This window comes from Pseudorasbora parva, chromosome 19 (assembly GCF_024679245.1).
Source record: "Pseudorasbora parva isolate DD20220531a chromosome 19, ASM2467924v1, whole genome shotgun sequence".
In the NCBI taxonomy this organism is placed as follows: domain Eukaryota; kingdom Metazoa; phylum Chordata; class Actinopteri; order Cypriniformes; family Gobionidae; genus Pseudorasbora; species Pseudorasbora parva.
Genome location: NC_090190.1, coordinates 2,587,237 through 2,609,626, shown reverse-complemented (window position 1 = coordinate 2,609,626; position 22,390 = coordinate 2,587,237). Strand labels below are relative to the sequence as shown.

The 22,390-nt window shown below is 39.9% G+C and overlaps 1 protein-coding gene across 3 annotated transcripts in view; it reads right to left on the bottom strand.

Moving 5' to 3' along the window:
* The window catches only part of cap2 (cyclase associated actin cytoskeleton regulatory protein 2), a 55,553-nt gene extending 35,606 nt beyond the window's left edge, over positions 1 to 19,947 (bottom strand). Inside the window, exons 1-4 of one of the 3 annotated variants that reach the window (XM_067426068.1) lie at positions 19,530 to 19,947; positions 17,893 to 18,083; positions 6,398 to 6,525; positions 2,826 to 2,926 (exon numbers count right to left, since the gene is read on the bottom strand). In XM_067426068.1, coding sequence (XP_067282169.1) covers positions 2,826 to 2,926; positions 6,398 to 6,521 — 225 coding nt within the window. In that variant the 5' untranslated portion in view covers positions 6,522 to 6,525; positions 17,893 to 18,083; positions 19,530 to 19,947. The remainder of the gene's footprint in view (positions 1 to 2,825; positions 2,927 to 6,397; positions 6,526 to 17,892; positions 18,084 to 19,529) is intronic. The other 2 variants (XM_067426067.1, XM_067426070.1) reach the window with 2 other exon arrangements.
* Positions 19,948 to 22,390: the final 2,443 nt, after the last annotated feature.

Below are 22,390 nucleotides of genomic sequence, written 5' to 3'. Positions count from 1 at the left end.
GCATTCGGCCTTAAAGTGACAGCAGCTTTGTAACTTTTCTACAAGTATTTAAATGAGTTTAAGTTAGTCGTCTGCTAGTATGTCAGATGGAGCATCACTGACTGGCTTAAACCATGATGGCATAATGTGCATTTATACAACAATAATAAAATAATGCGCTGACAAAAAAAAGGAAATTTACTTTTAATACTTAAGTACTTTTGGAAACAAATACCTCTGTACTCTGTTTAAACAACTTTCACTTGTAACGTTTTTTTGACCAGCAGTACTTTTACTTTTATTCAAGTAATTAAGTTGTGAACTTTGTCCAACTTTGACAAACACACAAACTTGCGCGCCGATCGCCAACCAAACACACATTTGATGCAGTTTTACTCTCCGCCTGTGGTTTCAACCAATGAATGGGAACAAACACACACACTTGCAGATCTCCGGAAACACAAACTGCATCCACTGTTCCCTTAATGCTGGGTTATTTAGGAAGCTGAACAAGCTGATCTTTGCCTCACACACACACACGCACGCACGCACGCACAAACACACACACACTGATGTTCAACATTGATGGTCTCGTGCCTAAAAACACAACGCCAGTGCCGCCAACGACTCTCCGTAACGCGAGCGAAGCCTGATGATGGACGTGCTCTTGCTCTCACTCTGTGTGTGTGTGTGTGTGTGTGTGTGTGTGTGTATGTGTGTGTGTGTGTGTGTGTGTGTGTGTGTGTGCGCTCATCCGGGAGAGGTGTCTATACAAGGAATCCCTCCCCTTATGACGTCATACAGGGCCATATTTGAAAAACAATCATTCGAATATACTCCAGGGTTTCTACTGATACAAAGCCATATGCTAATCGCTGCAGTAACCCTTCAGCAGTGTACATAAGACAGAATGAATGAAATTGCATTGGACCCCCCGTTTAAATCTTATTTATCTTTATCCCATTAGAGCCCTCTCAATCAATCATTTTCCAGCGCGTGCTTCTGTCCGGTCTGCTGTAACACAGGGTCGTTTTTGTGCTGACGGCCTGTAAACAACAGCTGAAATGTTGGGGTTTGTTTTTGACTGACAGGACATTCGCTACCGATTGGTATCTAAAGAGATGCTTGAGAAACGAGGCGCTGGACAATGTCGTTAGTGTACACAGAGGCACAGTGGCTCATTCTAGTGATGGAATGTAATATTATGAGAAGAGGGAGAGGGAACGGGTGGAAAACAGCAGAAAGAAAGTGGGAGAGGGATGTGTGTGTCTTCTTTGTTAACACTGGAATTCTCCTCAAACTCAACTCAGAGAGGAAACATTTCCCTTTTAGTCTAATAAGAGATGAGAAATGGCTCTGTGTGTGAGTGTGTGTGTGTGTGTGTGTGTGTGTGTGAGAGTGTGTGTGAGTTTGTATTAGTTTGTCTGGCCTGGTAATCCCTACGTTATGGGGATGGCAAGATGGCAATATCCGAAATCCTTGTCCTTGTGGGGACATTTGTTGGTCCCCATGAGGAAAATATCTTATAAATCACACAGAAGGAGTTTTTTTGAGAAAGTAAAAATGCAGAATGTTCCCTGTGATGGGTAGGTTTAGGGGCAGGGACAGGGGCTGTGTGTGTGTGTGTGTGTGTGTGTGTGATGGGTAGGTTTAGGGACAGGGGCAGTGTAGGGGGATAGGATGTACAGTTTGTACAGTATGAAATCCATTACGCCTTTGGAAAGTCCCCATAAAACATGGAAACACGACATGTGCGAGTGTGTGTGTGTGTGTGTGTGTGTGTGTGTGTGTGTGTGTGTGTGTGTGTGTGTGTGTGTGTGTGTGTGTGTGTGTGTGTGTGTGTGTGTGTGTGTGAAAGAGTGTGCGTGTGTGTGAGAGAGTGTGCGTGTGTGTGAGAGAGTGTGCGTGTGAGAGAGTGTGCGTGTGTGTGTGTGTGTGTGTGTGTGTGTGTGTGTGTGTGTGTGTGTGAGAGAGTGTGTGTGCGTGTGAGAGAGTGTGCGTGCGAGAGAGTGTGCATGCGTGAGAGTGTGCGTGTGCGTGTGCGTGTGTGTGTGTGTGTGTGTGAGAGAGTGTGTGTGAGAGAGTGCGTGTGAGAGAGACTGTGTGTGTCTGGGAGAGTTTGTGTGTGTGTGAAAGAGAGTGTGTGTGTGTGTGTGTGTGTGTGTGTGTGTGTGTGTGTGTGTGTGTGTGTGTGTGTGTGTGTGTGTGTGTGTGTGTGTGTGTGTGTGAGAGAGAGTGTGTGTATGTGTGTGAGAGTGTGTGTATGTGTGTGAGAGAGAATGTGTGAGTGATTTTGTGTGTGTGTGTGTGTGTGTGTGTGTGTGTGTGTGTGTGTGTGTGTGTGTGTGTGTGTGTGTGTGTGTGTGTGTGTCTCTTTAGCTCTGCCCACTGTACGCCTCCACGGACTTGCCTGTTTTCAGAAAGAATCGGTTCAGTGTATCTGTCTTTTATAAATGTAATAAACTAAAGACTCTTGTGAGATATGAAGGATCAACACTACTCTAGAGATACTCAAGATTAACACGAGACTGGCAGAAACTGTGTGTGTACCCTTTAAGCAAACAAAAGCTGTTCTACCTTCACTTTTTCCATTCTTCAAACACCTCAGTTCAGATGATAAAACATTTTCCATTTGTCATGAATGCAAAAGAGGCTGCAGGGAAACAGAATAGCGCAAAGCCAATTGTCAAATATAGCAGAGTTATGTGAAGCTGGAGAGCAACAGCTGGACTGTGAATGCATTTGGTGCTTTAAACGAAGAGCTCTTCTATGATCTCCCTCTGCTCATCCTCTGTCAGTCTATATAATCTGCATTGACACGTACATCCACAGCTGCTAAAACTCACATGCTTTGCCACGTCTCCACCAATAGCTGTGCTGGTCTTCACATATTCAGACACGGAGCCGCTCAGCAAAAGGTCGAACGCCTCCATGCTCTGCGAATCGCCTGGGAAAGAAAGATGAGGACAAAACACAATCAATGCAACACATTAAAGGGTTAATTCACCCAAAAAATGTAAATTCTGTCATTAATTCCTCATGTCGTTGAACATTCGTCAGACCTCCGTTCATCTTCACACACAGATGAAGATATTAGTGTTGAAATCCGATGGCTCAGAAAGGCCTTCATTGACACCAATGTCATTTCCTCTCTCAAGACCCATAAAGGCACTAAAGACGTCGTTACAAAGCCCATCTCACTACAGCGGCTCGACAATCATTTATGAAGACAAGTTAAAGGGATAGTTCACTTTAAAATGAAAATTCTGTCATCCTTTACTCACCCTCAAGTTGTTTCAAGCCTGTATGAATTTCTTTCTTCAGCTGAACACAAGGGAAGATATTTTGAAGAATGTCAGTAACCAAACTGTTAACTGGAGCCATTGACTTCCATAGTATTTTTTTCCTACTATGGAAGTCAATGGCTCCAGTTAACTGTTTGGTTACTGACATTCTTCAAAATATCTTCCCTTGTGTTCAGCTGAAGAAAGAAATTCATACAGGTTTGAAACAACTTGCGGGTGAGTAAAGGAGGACAGAATTTTCATTTTAAAGTGAACTATCCCTTTAAAGGGTTAGTTCACCCAAAAGTGAAATGTCTGTCATTAACTCCTCTCCCTAATGTCGTTCCACACCCGTAAGACCTCCGTTCACTTTCACACACAGTTTAAGATATTTTATATTTAGTCCGAGAGTGTATGCAAGTGTATGCACACTATACTGTCCATGTCCAGAAAGGGAATAAAAACATCATCACAGTAGTCCATATGAGACATCAGTGGGTTGAAGATGAACGGAGGTCTTACAGGTGAGGTTAGTAGATACTGTACTAACCCTTTAAGCTTTCATGACAAAACTAAAAAAATGTCAACATTAAACATTAAGGTGGTCATTTCATTATGTTCATTCCTGCTGTGCTGCTGTCTGTGTTTTAATGTTAATAGCACACAAAAAAATCACTCACTGCTCTTGACTAAATAACTTTTGTAACTTAAAGGTGCACAATACAACTTTCCGTCCACTGGAGGGTGCCTATTCTAAACAAATGCGTAGTTTGATGACGCAAAGTGTGAGTGCAGTATCTTGGGAGATGTGGTCTTCACCTCACAGCCGGTGAAAAATAGGACTCGGGCAGAAATCATGTTGATGGATGCGGTTATTAACGTTACTGTAGTGAAGCAGAGCAGGACCGAGTGTTGTGGAGCTGAGCACGGCTGCTGGAGCGATTGTTAAACAAACACACGGCTCGCGAATACCGGGACTTTTATTATGACGGGACGGGACACAGTCGCCAGGCGCCCGCACTGATCCGCTCTTCCGGTTATGATTATGAGGTAAAGCAGCTCTGTTTATCATATTAGATACATTTAAGTGTGTTTAAAATGATGTTATGACGTTACTCTGAGCGTTCACTTGTTCACACTGCTAAGAGTAAAGCGCTCCTGCCAAATAAAAGCCGAAACCGAGCAAACATGATTTAGTGTGTGTAAAGCATGTTGCTAGCATGGATTAACATGTTAGCATTATTCAATTAAACTAACAAACTAACTAACCTAAATATAGTCTATTACCAAAAAAAAGAGTTTAAAAACTGAAGATAAAACAAACTCAAATCTGGAGGAGGTAAGCACTAATTAATATAGTACACATATTATATATTTCAGTGTGCAGTTTGTGTCTTGTGTTTTGTGTCTGTGTGCAGTTTGCCAAGGCTAATGGACTCCTATGAGAATATTTTTCCCATGAAGAAAAACCCCCTAAAGTCAGAGTTCCTCTCGTTACGATAATCTGCAGAGTTACAGACAACACACAGAGGACTCGTCAAAACAGGCCAGACATGCTTTAAACTATTAATACATTAAACAATTCAGAATTGCACAACAATGAATTTGTTGTGTGAGCATTTGTGTGCGTGTGAGCGTGTCTGTGTGAGCATGCATGTGAGCGAGTGAGGGTGTGAGCGAATGTGCAAGCGAGTGAGTGTGTGTGTGAGTGTCTGAGTGTGTGAGCGAATGTGCGAGGAAGTGAGTATGTGAGTGAGTGTCTCAGAGTGAGAGTGAATGAGTGAGTGTGTGTGAGCGAATGAGTGCGAGCATGTGAGTATCTGAGTGTGTGAGCATGTGTGTGTTAGCGTGCGTGTGTGTGTGAGTGTGTGTGAGTATCTGAGTGTGTGAGCGAGGAAGTGAGTATGTGAGTGAGTGAATGAGTGTGTGAGCGAATGAGTGAGTGTGTGTGAGCATGTGTGTGTGTTAGCGTGAGTGTGTGTGAGCGAATGAGTGAGTGTGTGTGAGCGAATGATTGAGTGTGTGTAAGTATCTGAGTGTGTGAGCGTGTGTGAGCATCTGTGTGTGCAAGTGTTATCGTGCATTTGTGAATGTGTGTGTGTGAGCGAGTGAGTGAGCGTGTGAGCATGTGTGTGTGCGAGTGTTAGTGTGCGTGAGTGAGTGAGCATGTGAGTATCTGAGTGTGTGAGCGTGTGTGAGCATGAGTGTGTGAACGTTAGCGTTCGTGTGTTTGAGCATGTGAGAGCGAGTGAGTGAGTGTGTGTGAGTATCTGAGTGTGTGAGCATGTGTGTGTGCGAGTGTTAGCGTGCGTGTATGAGCGTGTAAGTATCCGAGTGTGTATGTGTGTGTGAGTGTTAGCGTGCGTGTGTGAGCATGTGCGAGCGAGTGAGTGTTTGTGAGTATCTGAGTGTGTGAGCATGTGTTTGTGCGAGTGTTAGCGTGCGTGCGTGAGCGAGTGAGTATCTGAGTCTGTGAGCGTGTGTGAGCAGGTGAGTGTGAGTGTTAGCGTTCGTGTGTGTGTGTGAGCATGTGTGAGCGAGTGAGTGAGTATGTGTGAGTATCTGAGTGTGTGTAAGCGTGTGTGAGCATGTGTGTGTGCGAGTGTTAGCGTGCGTGTGTGAGCGAGTGAGTATCTGAGTGTGTGAGCGTATGTGAGTGTTAGCGTTCATGTGTGTGTGAGCATGTGTGAGCGAGTGAGTGAGTGTGTGTGAGTGTGTGTGCGAGTGTTAGCGTTCGTGTGTGTGTGAGAGCATGTGTGAGCGAGTGAGTGTGAAAATCTGAGTGTGTGCGAGTGTTAGTGTGCGTGTGTGAGCATTTGTGAGTATCTGAGTGTGCAAACGAGTCAGTGTGTGAGCGATTGTGTGAGCAAGCGTTTGTGCGAGTGTGTGTTTGTATGAGTGAGAGTGTGTGCAAGCGAGTGTGCGAGCAAGTGTGTAAGTATGTGCGAGTAAGTGTGTGTGTGAGCGAGCAAGTGTGTGAGCGAGTGTGTGTGTGATGTCTGTGTGAGTGCAAGTGAGTGTGTGTGTGTGTGTGCATATTCTTTTACTCCGTTAAAAACTGAAACAGTCTGCATTTAAATTAAACAATATTTAATTCAGAACTGCTGTCAACATCTGTGCAGTACGTCTGGTACCTCCGTTGATCATGTGATCGATGATGTCACCGTTGGCCACACCCCCAGGGCCGCGCTGCAGTTTGACAGCCACCGCCTCCAGACGAACCACAGCCTGCTCCAGACGCTCGACCAGTGCTTCCATGACCCTGAGGAAACACAGCAAACTCTCAGTGTGTGTGTGTGTCTGTGTGTCTGCAGTATGTCTGCAGTGGGTGTGCAGTGCGCGTGCGTGTGCGTGATGTGTTTGTGTGTGTATTTGTGTGCGTGTTATGTTTGTGTGTGTGTGTGTGTGTGTGTGATGTGTTTGTGTGTGATATGTTTGTGTGTGATGTGTTTGTGTGTGATATGTTTGTGTGTGTGTGTGTGATGTGTTTGTGTGTGTGTGTGGGGGGGGGGGGGGTGTCTGCAGTGTGTGTGTGTCTGTGTGTGTGTGTATATGTGTCTGCAGTGTGTGTGTGTGTGTGTGTTAAACACCCCCAGGGCCTGTGAAAGCGTTTGATTTGTTGGGACTCCGTGACCCGAGTACCACTCCACTCCCTGTAACGGTCAAAACGACAGCAACGTATCCCAGAGAAACACGACAACAATAATCATGAAGAGAGATTTATTAACTTTCTTGGAGCTGATCTAATCAGTCTTATGCAAAAAAATGTTTTGCAAGAATGGGACTGTTGGCAATGTGAATAACGTTCCTGTGTTACTTAAAGTCAGCATGAAATCAAGTATTTATTCTAAATTATCTATGCACATTAATATTATTGTTATTATTATTATCATACACCCAAGCATTTTCTGCTAATCTCAGTCTGACGTAGTTCTCATTTTCACATGCAGCTCCATGTTGTTTTCGTTCATGATGATTCATGATTCGGTAGCAGGTTTTGAGGCCTTCAGCACAGGGGTTAGTGGCTCCTTAAAGGGTTAATTCACCCAAAAATGAGATGTATGTCATTAATGATTCTCCCTAATGTCGCTCCACAGCGTATTGATTCATGATTCGGATCGCGTGTCAAACTGCTGAAGTCACGTGACACTGGCGATCCGAATCATGAATCAATACGCTGATTCATAACCGTTTGAATCTTTATTAGAGGATTGAACACAAACGCGGAAGAGAAGCCAATGCTGAATAAAGTCGTAGTTTTTGTTATTTTTGGACCCAAATGTATTTTGGATGCTTCAAGAGACTCTAATTAACCCACTGATGTCTCATATGGACTACTGTGATGATGTTTTTATTCCCTTTCTGGACATGGACAGTATAGTGTGCATACACTTGCATACGCTCTCGGACTAAATATAAAATATCTTAAACTGTGTGTGAAGATGAACGGAGGTCTTACGGGTGTGGAGCGACATTAGGGTGAGGAGTTAATGACAGACATTTCATTATTGGGTGAACTAACCCTTTAACTTCCATTATGCATTATCAAAAAATAAATAATTAATTAATCATATTAATATTAAAAGATAGTTTTAGATGCTATTTCAGGAAATCTAGCATATACACACACACACACACACACACACACACACACACACACACAGTGCGAGTATATGAAGGCGTGGCGGGTTCACTGGCAGCGCTCCACATGACCACACCTCAATACTCATCTGCTCTCAGGAACATAACAGTCGATTCAGTTTCCACAGCGTCAAGAGCAGGCCACAATCAGCAGCTCACCAAACTATTTCATTACACACCACCATCCCCATACTAACACTCTTCAAGCAGAGCTTGAGTACAGTGCAAAACAGAAAATACTGCTAATATCTTGACATGGTTGAATAAACGCCCTCATCTGAGCAGATGATTAGCAAATACTGACTCTGTTCTGTCTCTGAAATGTTTTAGTCAGACATTCTGGAACATACAGAGGAAAAATGATCAAAATAATCTTTAAAATGATCAAAATCTTTAAAATCTGGCATAAAAATATTAATACATATATTCATACAATATATATATACAGTGGCATGAAAAAGTATCTGAAGCCTTTGGGATTTCTCACATTTCTGCATAAAATCACAATCAAATGTGATCTAATCTTTCTCAAAATGACACAAATGAAAAAACAGTGTCTGCCTTAACTAAAACCACCCAAACATTTATGGGTTTTCATATTTTTATTGAGGGTAACATGCAAGCAATGACAGAAGGGGGAGGAATAAGTAACTGAACCTTATGCCTAAGGAGACTTTTAGAGCAATTAATACCAATTTTTACCAAACAATTTAAGTCAGGGGTGTGTCCAATCACTGATGAGTGGCTTAACGCTACCCTGCTCACTATAAAACACACATCTAGAAAGAATTGTGTCTTGATGAGAAGCATTGTCTGATGTGCACCATGGCTCGCTCAAAAGAGCTCTCTGAAGACCTGCGTTCAAGAATTGTTGATTTGTATAAAGCTGGGAAAGGTTACAAAACCATCTCTAAAAGTTTGGATGTTCATCAATCCACAGTTAGAGAAATTGTCTACAAATGGAGAGAGTTTGACACTGTTGCTTCTCTCCCAAGGAGTGGCCGTCCACCAAAAATGACAACAAGAGTTCAGCACAGTATACTCAGAGAGGTAAAAAAGAACCCTAGAGTGTCAGCTAAAGACTTACAGAAATCACTGGCACAGTCCTATATCTCTGTGCATACATCGACTATATGTAAAACACTGACCAAGAAAGGTGTTCATGGAAGGACTCCACGGAGGAAGCCACTGCTGTCTAAAAAAAACATTGCTGCACGTTTAATGTTCGCAGAAAGACACTTGGAGAGTCCACAGAACTTCTGGCAAAATATTTTTTGGACTGATGAAACAAAAGTTGAACTGTTTGGGAGGAACACACAACGTCATGTGTGGAGAAAAAATGGAACATCTCACCAACATCAACACCTCATCCCCACCGTGCAGCATGGTGGAGGGAGCATCATGGTTTGGGGCTGGTTTGCTGCCTCAGGGCCTGGACAACTTGCAATCATTAATGGAAAAATGTATTCAAAAGTTTATCAGGGTGTTTTACAGGAAAAGCTGAGGCTGTCTGTCAGAAAGTTGAAGCTAAAAAGAGGATGGATGCTGCAACAGGACAATGACCCAAAACACAGAAGTAAATCAACTTCAGAATGGTTTCAGAAGAACAAAATACACGTTCTGGAGTGGCCAAGTCAAAGTCCTGACTTGAACCCCATTGAGATGCTGTGGCATGACCTCAAGACAGCGATTCATGCCAGACATCCCAGGAATCTGACTGAACTGCACCAGTTTGTGAAGAGAAATGGTTCAAGATTGATCCTGATCGATGTGCCAGACTGATCTGCAAATACAGGAAGCGTCTGGTTGAAGTTATTGCTGCCAAAGGGGGGGCAACCAGATAGGTTCAGTTACTTATTCCTACCCCTTCTGTCATTGTTTGCATGTTATCCTTATTAAAATTATGAAAACCCATAAATGTTTGGGTGGTTTTAGTTAAGGAAGACCCTGTTTTTTCATTTGTGTCATTTTGACAAAGATTAGATCACATTTGATTGTGATTTTATGCAGAAATGTGAGAAATCCCAAAGGCTTCAGATACTTTTTCATGCCACTGTATATATATAATATGTTTTTGTTTGTGTATATTATGTGTGCATATATAGATATATAGAGGGCTGTGCAATATATCAAAATTATCTAAATATCGCAAATGTACATATCGCAAAATGCATATTGCAATATTTGAATGATTTTAATATGCTGCATCAACATTGTGAAAAGTGTATGTTTTAGGTCACACATTGGGCAGAAAATAAACTGGGGACAATACTGTTACTTATGTGACATGCTTGACATTAAAAAGAGTTATTAAACGCAATAATTTGTGAAAAACAATAATTTGCAGTCTCGTGCTGTTTGACACACACACACACACACACACACACACACACACTGAAACGTGAACAATTTGTGACACAAATTTTTTCTACAACACAGCTGGTCACTTTCAGAAGTTGTAGCGATGCTTTCTTTTCCCAGAAAGAATGTGAAACACAAATGGTTTCATTGTCAGTTTTTTAAATATCATTTAAATCGATTTTACACACTAATTGCAATTTCCTCTTGCATATCAAACATTGCAGTATTTAACAAGATATCGCATTTTTCTCTTTAATATTGCACAGCCCTAATATATGTATACACACACACATATAATGTACATAGACTGTAAAAAAATCATGTCTCCAACATTTTCTAGTGACTTGAAAAATGTTGATGTGATCAGTCACTAGAAAATGTTCAATTGGAGACTTTTTTTTATATAATACATATAGTATATAATGCATATATACTATATAATTATATATTATACACACACACATAATTTAACATAAAGGACTTAAAAAGCATAACTACATAATATATGGAATAAAAAAGAAAAAATGTAATTGAGAATTTTTTTTTCCTGGTATGGCGACGTTATGTGACTTGAAGTCAGTAATACTATTACTAAAGTACTACTCGATGCTATTCTTACTGATGTATTAAAGACTGCACTGTGAATGCATTTTAAAAGAGAATATGAATGAGAATCTGTGACGTGCAACTCAGCTGGGCATCGAATGAAATATGCAAATATTGGAACAGTAATTCAGACAAGAGAAAGTACGTCTGTTAGGAAAAACAGTAAACGATTGATATAATGTAAATCAAACACAAATGATCACAGTCAACCAGCAGCACTGAAGATCGAACATTTACTGCACATTACACTCTAAAAAATGCTGGGTTAAAAACAACCCAAGTTGGGTTGAAAATGCACCGACCCAACAATTGGGTTGTTTTAACCCAATGGTTGAGTTGTTCTTACCCAGCAATTGGGTTGTCTTAAGCAACATTTAACCCAACCACAGGGTTAAAACAACTCAACCACTGGGTTAAAACAACTCAACCACTGGGTTAAAACAACTCAACCACTGGGTTAAAACAACTCAACCACTGGGTTAAAACAACTCAACCACTGGGTTAAAACAACTCAACCACTGGGTTAAAACAACTCAACCACTGGGTTAAAACAACTCAACCACTGGGTTAAAACAACTCAACCATTGGGTTAAAACAACTCAACCACTGGGTTAAAACAACTCAACCACTGGGTTAAAACAACTCAACCATTGGGTTAAAACAACTCAACCATTGGGTAAAACAACTCAACCACTGGGTTAAAACAACTCAACCACTGGGTTAAAACAACTCAACCATTGGGTAAAACAACTCAACCACTGGGTTAAAACAACTCAACCACTGGGTTAAAACAACTCAACCATTGGGTTAAAACAACTCAACCATTGGGTTAAAACAACTCAATTGTTGGGTCGGTGCATTTTCAACCCAACTTGGGTTGTTTTTAACCCAGCATTTTTAAGAGTGTACACTCGAAAAAAGAAAAGTTGAACGAAGATAATTAAATTAAGGAAAGCTTTTCCACAAAATGGAACGAAGCCTCAAAACCTGCTACCAACACCTACAATAAACAACGCTAACCATTCTCTCTCTCTCTCTCTCTCTCTCTCTCTCTCTCTCTCTCTCTCTCTCTCTCTCTCTCTCTCTCTCTCTCTCACTAATTAAATAAATATTTTTTTATTTATCCAAAATTGTGTCATTTTTCATATCAGACCCCCGTATCCTCCCAAACCCCCGTCGCTGCCGCCACGGCCGAAATCTGAACTCTGAACTCAGTTCAAAACTTGAGAGCCATGTAGAATCTTTTTATTTTATTTTTATTTTTTAATGTAGAGCAACAAAAGCCGTATCTGTGCATTTCCCATGTAGCTTCTAAAAGAGCAAGTCTCTCTCTCTGACACGCGTCAGCAGTAATTAATAGTGAGCCGGTGTGGAAATGCTCACGTCATCTTGTTATCTCTTTAGAGAATTCTCTAGGCCCTGCCAAATGCCTGACCTGGGCCTCATTTGGCTTTTCAGAGAAGAAGAATAAGAGCTTCTGAAACACACACAGCATCAAACCTCCAGCTGAAGCACAGACGAGCGAATCCTGACGTTTTTACAGGGAGAAAAAACCTGTGGTTGCCAGAATCATTCTTTAATAAATACAGTAATACAAACCTGCAATTCTTACATTTTAAAGGTGTCGCCCTTTTCCGCTGGACTAGCAAGGTCACGTCGCTATACAATCTGTTTTGTATTTGTAACATACACACGACACAAAAACAATGCAATATTCATTTAGCAGCATAAGATGTAAAATAAAACCCTAATGTATGAAAATAATAACAAGAAAAATACAAGAAGTGTTGTCCAGAGGGGATATTTGCTTTTAATGACTACAAGTTCGATTAAATCATCAAAATATGAGGAACATATTTTAAATATGAGTCAAGAATGAAAATCTAAAATTGGTAAAGGTGGGAATTAATTTGGGAAACAACAGCTTTAGGTTTTATTTTACTATGCAAATAATTAATGCATAGAAAAACAAAAATCTCCCAGGTATTAATATTCCGCTGCTCTCTCTTACAAAATCTTTTAATAATATTTGATTAAAGGGTGAAGATGTCAATTCTCAAAAAGGACAATTTTTTAATTACCACACTGTAAAAATTATTTTCATGATTTGTTTTCACAACTTTTTATCTTTTGTCAGTTCATCTTAAATAATGAATGGGGTTCAGATAACATCATATTTTGAGTTTCTATTTATTAAACCAATTCATTGTATTAACTAAAAATTTTACCGTCAATGAACTTAATTTATTTTTTTGTTCAGTGCATCAAATGTATCACAGGGAATTCTGGGAATGCCAGTTTAGGCTTTTCACTGTAAATTATAAGATGAATTGTTATTGTTCTTTTTTTAACTAAAAAAAAAAAAAACTTGCATCTTGCAGTAAAATTACACAAAATGCAAGTTTATCTATTACCGTCTCCGGGCAACTTTTAACAGCTTTACCAATGAACAGGTTTTTACAGTTTTGAACCTTTCCCACTGTTTTTAACAGCACAGTACTGAGCTAAAGCCACATTTCTACACTCTAAAAATGCTGCATGTTTAAGTCAAATATGGACAAACCCAATGTAAACTTTTCAATTCAATTTAACCCATCGTTTGGGTTTGTCCATATTTGACCCAAACATGCAGCATTTTTTAGAGAGAAGTGACTCAAATGTCTTATAGAGTAAGTGTAAGTGTGGTTAGTCTGCCATTAAATCTGCACGGCATGATCTGTGCTGGACTAATATTTCAGGAGTGATGCCGTCACTATGCGCTCTTCTCTATTTCTGAATGACTCTAAATGCAGAGCAATGCTTCACCCGGATACAGAAAGTGATCAGCATGTGCTACAAAACCACATGTCAAAACGATACGCCTTTAATGACAAGAGACGTCCTTTCAACACGACCCTGGTGGCATACTGAACCAAACCTGGGGCACAACAATAGATACTTATTTACCTGTGTGTGTGTGTGTGTGTGGGGGGGGGGGGGGGGGGGGCATGGTTTTGTGACATATGAGGAAACAATTGGGGGGGGGGGGGGGGGGGGTATCCGAAATCCTTGTCCTTGTGGGGACATTTTTTGGTCCCCATGAGGAAAACATCTTATAAATCACACAGAAGGAGTTTTTTTGAGAAAGTAAAAATGCAGAATGTTTCCTGCAATGGGTAGGTTTAGGGACAGTGTGTGTGTGTGTGTGTGTGTGTGTGTGTGTGTGTGTGTGTGTGTGTGTGTGTGTGTGTGTGTGTGTGTGTGTGTGTGTGTGTGTGTGTGTGTGTGTGTGTGTGTGTGTGTGTGTGTGTGTGTGTGTTGGCTAGGTTTAGGGGCAGGGGCAGTGAAAGGGGATAGAAAATACGGTTTGTACAGTATGAAATCCATTACGCCTATGGAATGACCCCATGTCACAAAAACAAACGTGTGTGTGTGTGTCCATTTGATTTTTTAATTCTGTTTTTCATTTAAACTGCATTAACACAACATGATTTCATCAACTACATCTTTAACATGATCATCAATGCATCGGTTTTAAAAAATAATCTCTTAAAAATAAAATAATGATAACGCAAATACAAATTACATATAGTGCGATTATTAGTAACAATGTAAGCAGTAACATTTATAGTCATTTTTAACTAGTAATTAACATTATGCAAATGAATTATTGAAAGAAAGAGGTGAAATCTAGCAAATGGTAATATTTAGTGTGCTCGAGTCTAAAACTGTGACTTACAGTCAGTTAGTAGAGCAATTGTTGAACCAACTTCTTATCACTGGTTAATCCAGCTTTGTTACATTTAATTGTCCAGTTAACTAAAATATAATCATTAGCCTAACTTTTTGTGAGTTGGATTTTTTACAGTGTGAATAGACACTCCGGTATAGAAAACATGAGCACAAAAGCAATAATGAGAGATCACTTCCGGCATTTGTGTAAACTTTATACAGACCTATCTCACCGGAAGTGATCGGGCGCTGAAGGCTGCGGGACATAGTGCTGTATTAGAGGTAAAAAATAACACAAATACTGTTGTGTTTCTCGCACAAACCGATCGTTTCGTGTCTTAAAGTACAACTCCGGTGAGAAATGACCCTAGAGGTAATTAACAGATGGTTACCAATTACCAAGTCGATCGTTCTCTGGGATGCGTTTTCATGAAAATTGAATGTAAAGAGTTTTATCTCTAAAAACAGATTAGCTTATAACGCGAGTGTACGGGCAAAGGGTAAGTAAAATTAAATGGCTAGTTAATACCACTAACAAGGCTCAAAATAGCCTCACACTAACACGGCAGCATAATGAGGGTCCCTACATGCAAACCGAAGCATTGAGAACTTTGTAAGAGTACAAACAGTTTAATAAGAAGATACTTTATAAACACAGACGACAGCCATCTTGGAAAACAGTCTCGACGAGTCGATCCACGAGCGCTGTGCTAACGGATGAACTGTGACTTGGAATCTCATATGGTCCGCTGTTTCCGGAAGAAAGCATTGAACGTGACAGATATAAATAAATAAAGATAAAATGTCCATGTAATTTGATTTCACAAACTTAATTGCTATCGACCAGCTCACTTAACAGAGCGTTCGTGGATCGACTCGTCGAGACTGTTTACCAATATGGCGTCTGTCTGTAAACACGTAATGTACTGTCTTTATAAAGTATCTTCTTATTAAACTGTTTGTACTCTTACAAAGTTCTCAATGCTTCGGTTCGCATGTAGGGACCCTCATTATGCTAGCCATTTAATTTCACTTATCCTATGCCCCATACACTCGCATTATAAGCTAATCTGTTTTTAGAGATAAAACTCTTTACATTCGATTTTCATGAAAACGCATCGCAGAGAACGATCTACTCGGTAACCATCTGTTAATCACCCCTAGGGTCATTTCTCACCGGAGTTGTCCTTTAAGACATCAATGTGTCGTTACGAGTCGCAGGGTTTAATACGGATTTGTCTGTGCATGTTTTCTTTACTCTCATGTGTAATCTTTCACACGCATTATCCGACTGACAGACTGGAAGGGTTGAGTTAAAAATCTTCATTTTGTTCTACTGAAGAAACAAACACCTACATGTTGGATGGTGAGCAGATAAACATCACATTTTCATTTTTGAGTGAACTATCCCTTTAAGTATCTGATATAATAATATGAAGTGCTTGACAATTATGCTGCCTTCATGTGCTCTCGAAATTATCATAAATACGAGTTTCCTAGGTAATAATTTCACATGAACACATTTTTAAACTTGAATGCAGCTCTCTAAAAAGTGCTGGGTTAAAAACAACCCATTGGGTTGAAAATGGACAAACCCAGAAATTGGGTTGTTTGAACCCAGTAAATGGACCCTTTCAAACAACCCAATTTATGGGTTTGTCCATTTTCAACCCATCTTGGGTTGTTTTTAACCCAACAGTTTTAAGAGTAAGTGATCTCGTAATCAGAAGTCGGAATTATCAAATTTCCGATTGCATGTGAAGGCAGCATTGTATGCTATACTGACATGGTTTTAAAGCTGTAGCTATCCAATTTTTTTTGGCCATCAGACATCTTTAAATGCACATATTTACACCAGGGGAATAAAAATGTCTTACCCCACATACTGCCCTGATGGTATGATTGTTTAGTACAACTGAAGCTCACAAAAAAAAAAAAAAGTTCACTAAAAAAAACAAAATAGTATATTATTATTAGAATGTATGTGTGTGTGTGTGTGTGTGTGTGGTGTGTAAATCTCCCCAACAACTTACACAATTCTAACACTGCTTACAATGGCTTTTTATGAATACACACACACACACACACACACACACACACACATTAAAAATGAAAACAATTGCGAGTCTAGCTAATATACAGGCCTACAAAGCGGGTTAGTGAGCCTATTGATTTAGGACAGCAACATTACATTTCAGAACATATGAACTTAAAGGGTAAGTTCACCCAAAAATGAAATGTCTGTCATTAACTCCTCACCCTAATGTCGTTCAACACCCGTAAGACCTCCGTTCATCTTCACACACAGTTTAAGATATTTTATATTTAGTCTGAGAGCGTATGCAAGTGTATGCACACTATACTGTCCATGTCCAGAAAGGGAATAAAAACATCATCACAGTAGTCCATATGAGACATCAGTGGGTTAATTAGAGTCTCTTGAAGCATCCAAAATACATTTGGGTCCAAAAATAACAAAAACTACGACTTTATTCAGCATTGTCTTCTTTTCTGGGTCTGTTGTCAATCCTCAAATAAAGATTCAAACGGTTATTAATCAGTGTATTGATTCATGACTGCCGAAATCACGTGACACTGGCGATCCGAATGATGAATCAATACGCTGACTCATAACCGTTTGAATCTTTATTTGAGGATTGACAACAGACCCAGAAAAGAAGACAATGCTGAATAAAGTCGTAGTTTTTGTTATTTTTGGACCCAAATGTATTTTGGATGCTTCAAGAGACTCTAATTAACCCACTGATGTCTCATATGGACTACTGTGATGATGTTTTTATTCCCTTTCTGGACATGGACAGTATAGTGTGCATACACTTGCATACGCTCTCGGACTAAATATAAAATAAAATATCTTAAACTGTGTGTGAAGATGAACGGAGGTCTTACGGGTGTGGAGCGACATTAAGGTGAGGAGTTAATGACATAGCCTACATTTCATTGTTGGATGAACTAACCCTTTAAGTACTGGGCAACTGCAGCATCAATACTTTAAATGTAGTCTCGTCATCTCTGTCACACACACACACACACGCCTGCACGCGCTGATATGACAACTGACAGATCCTGCAATTAGTGAGAAGATAACGCACCCTGCCCTTCTGACACACACACACACACACACACACACACACACACACCACCGAAAGCACAAAACTGTGCTCGTTCAAAAACCAAACGCGTGTCTCTCCAAACAAAAACACGCACGTTCCCGTGAGAACCTCCCACCGGCGCGCGACCCGATCGTCCCACTAACGAGCTGGAATGAAAATATGACAGTCATTCTTACCGAGATATTACCTTTGACACGCTTTCCGGGATTTAATCTCACGTTTTCTTTAGAAATAGCGAGATGTGGCTCAGCTATGGAGGTCTGGTCCTGGCGTCTCCCTGCTGTCACTCAACTGAGCCCGGCAGCCGCTTCCGGGACTTCCATATTTGGGAAGGATGAATCAGAGATGCCTCGACAGACGGAGCTCTCTAAGGACATGCAACACATATTCAGCTTTTAAAATAGGGCTGCACGATTAGGACAAAAATCATAAATGTGACCTTGGACCACAAAACCAGGGGCTAGTTGCATAAACATCCACTATGTCAAGACTGTGTCTTACGCACTAATTTGTCCACACTGTAAACATTTTTTGTTGGTTTAACTTAAAAAAGTAAGTAACCTGGTTGCCTTAAAATTTTGAGTTTGTTGATATTAAAAATGTGAGTTGATACAATGAAGGAAATTTGTTTAATGAATAGAAACTCAAAATATTATTCAGCTGTTCAGCTGAAGAAAGAAATTCATACAAGTTTGAAACAACTTGAGGGTGAGTAAAGGATGACAGAATTTTCATTTTAAAGTGAACTATCCCTTTAAGATACGCTTATTTGGATGTGTGCCGATGTTTATATTTCACTTGTACACTATAAAAATTATATGTTCAATAAGTTAAGACAACATATGCTTTTACAAGATGTAACTAATTTTTTTAAGTCAGTTTCACATAATTTAAGCTGAAATTACTTTAACATCCAAGTTGATTGTACTGCTAAAGTTCAAATGTGCCTTTACAAAGTGAAAAAAAAAGTGACAAAAAAAAAGTCTACCATTTGACAAACACACACTCAAAAAAATGATTCAGGCCCACGACACATTTAAATGATGTTTACCTAATTAAATTAAGTTGTGTCAAAATGTGTTTAATCAGCCTAATATATTTAAAACTGAAGTTTACTTTGCGTTAAAACGACATGAAATATTTGTGCTGACGTCACTAACTGGGCAGTAGATCTGTAGTTCCCAGCATGCTTTGCAAGGGGCTGCGCTAGGAGAGAAATGTACGGATTAAAGTGATATTTTCTGTTTTTCAGTAAAGGGAAAGATGTTATTAGTTTATGTTTGTGTTTAATGTTCAGTTATGTTGGACATTGAGGAGTTTCTGTCATTTTGTGGTTATCGTTATGCAGAAGAGAGAGAGAGAGAGAGAGAGAGAGAGAGAGAGAGAGAGAGAGAGAGAGAGAGAGAGAGAGAGAGAGAGAGAGAGAGAGAGAGAGAGAGAGTGTGTGTGTGTGTGTGTGTGTGTGTGTGTGTGTGTGTATTTAGGGCACTTATATAAAAAACTCATTGCCTGGAATTCCCGCTCTCAATTAAATATTGTTAGTTTGTCCAATGAGTTAATTTGGCATTATATATTTAAAAATATGCTTGTTATTAAATTTTTTTAAAGGCAAATTAAATTGATAACAGCGTTCACCTTACATAATAAACTTTTATAAACATAATTAAGTCAACGGCACATATATATATTATGTAACAGTGACAAATTCAAATGGTTTGTATTTACTCAAAGAATTACTTGCATTTTTTTGTTCATAAAACTTAATTGTTATTTGTAAAAAAAATGCTCAATATAGTTGTGTGCAACCACTTACCGCATATTTTTTAAGTAAATTCAACAAGTCTTTTTTTTTTTTTTGTGTATTTTTACTAAATTAATATAAAAGGAAGAAGTATTTAAAAAAGCAGAATAGCAGAATCTATGGCAGAATAGTAACCCCTGCCGTAGATGATATTATCCGGCGATCTTCCCGTCAGTCTCAGCTGATATCAGGGCCCTTACTCTGCCTCCATTCCTGGTGTGCCGTCTTCTTCCCAATCTCCTGCTGTCATGGCCGACGTTAGACAAGCTTTTCTGGTGACGGTGTGGTGGAAAGTTTCCCTGCTGTGCTGTGTCACTCTGAAACAGCCTCAGGTTACACGGCGGGCAGAAATAGATCCTCCTGAAGCACCAAACGCACAGATGTGGCCCTTCGGCATTTCTTATTGATAAGAAAAGCCCTGAATAATTCACTGAGGCCTTGCGAGTCTCCAATATGGGAAGCAGCGTCTACAGGTGCTGCTTTGGGTTGGTTTTAACTACAGATAAACGTGATGGGAGGGTTATGTTTAAATGTAGGCTTGAGTTACGGGGGGTGTCAGAATGGATCAGAATTTAGGGCCGGTTTATGGTCATTACCCAAAGTGCTCTGTCCCGAACACTAGAGGACTGGTTCAACTAGGTCAACATGGTGGAGCTCAGATCCATGACACAGCGGTTTGGCTAAAACATTGCTCAATGTAGATCCTGCAACACACACACACACACACACACACACACACACACACACACACACACTGCCCCTAAACCTACCCATCACACACACACACACACACACACACACACACACAAACAAAACACACACACACAAACAAAACACACACACACTGCCCTTATCCCTAAACCTACCCATCGCACACGCACACCCACACACACACACACACACACACACACACACACACACACACACACACACACTGCCCCTGCCCCTAAACCTACCCATCTCACACACACACACTGCCCCTGCCCCTAAACCTACCCATCACACACACACACACACTGCCCCTAAACCTACCCATCACACACACACACACACACACACACACACACACACACACACACACACACACACACACACACACACACACACACACACACACACACACACACACACACACACACACACACACACACACACACACACACACACAAACAAAACACACACACACACAAACAAAACACACACACACTGCCCTTATCCCTAAACCTACCCATCACACACGCACACCCACCCACCCACACACACACACACACACACTGCCTCTGCCCCTAAACCTACCCATCTCACACACACACACACACACTGCCCCTGCCCCTAAACCTACCCATCACACACACACACACACACACACACACACACACACACACACACACACTGCCCCTAAACCTACCCATCACACACACACACACACACACACACACACACACACACACACACACACACACACACACACACACTGCCCCTAACCCTACCCATCACAGGAAACATTCTGCATTTTTACTTTCTCAGAAAAACTCATCCTGAATGATTTATAAACATTTTGAAAAGTGGGGACAGGTTTTACTATTCTTATGGGGACATTTGGTCCCCACAATGTAATATAAACAACGACACACACACACACACACACACACACACACACACACACACACACACACACACACACACACACACACACACACACACTTACTCACACACATAAAAAATGCTCATGCCATCACCTGACGAGTCATATTGAATTATGTTTAGTGATTCTGGCGACGTGTGTTTACACAAACACATTCATTATCCAACAGTGGTCAACACTTCATCAAGTGTGTTTGTTCAACACGTCTCCATGCTCTCGCTTAAACTCTCAGGATTAGTTTGAATTATGAGGAAAGACGACACATTTCTTCAGAAGAATATTTTTAGTTCTACAGGTTTAGTAAGTCGTCTCAGTCGACAGCATCACGTTGATCACACTGGAAGGGAACGGGGCCATTTTGAGCATTAAATCACTTTTTTAATGTGACGTAATCAATGTGCAAGAAAACTGCTTTTCTGTGAAGTCATGTCCAGTTTTACAACCATAAAAAACATAAAACACTGTGATTTAAACATCTCTACAGCTCAAAGAATACATGAGGTTTAACAACGAATTCACACATGCTTTTATACAATTAAAAATTTCACATTTCTGATTTTAAATCCTAAAAAAATTCTCCCCATTCACTTTCTTGGTAGTGCTTCAACATAACCTTGATTTTGCTTTTTTTTTTTTTTTTTTTATTTGAAAATGAGGGGTATATGTGTGTGAATATGTGTGTAATATAATATACAATTTTATAAAAAAATATATAATTTTATTTAATATATAATTCAATTGAATATAGATCAATATAATATAATATAACATTTATATAATACAAAATATAATTTTAATATAATTAAAATGTTTGTGTGTGTGTGTGTGTGTGTGTGTGTGTGTGTGTGTGTGTGTGTGTGTGTGTGTGTGTGTGTGTGCGTGCGCGTGTGTGATAATCAACATTATGCCACAAATGCTGTCAGTTTTAACAGAATAAATAATGCAAGTACTATTATAAATTTATACGCTAAAAACGTGAAGCAGTTGTGGCATAATGTTGATTATAAAATAAATAATTTTGTAATGATTTAATCCTCAAAAATTAGTCTCCCTAAACTTGGCCTAAATTTTATACCTTTTAAAAGAAAATTATTGGACCCACTTTATATTAGGTGGCCTTAGCTACTATGTACTATCATTTTAATTAATAATTTGATACATTGCACTTAATTTGTACACTGTAAAAAACAATGTTGATTTTTGTTGGTTTAACTTAAAAAAGTAAGTA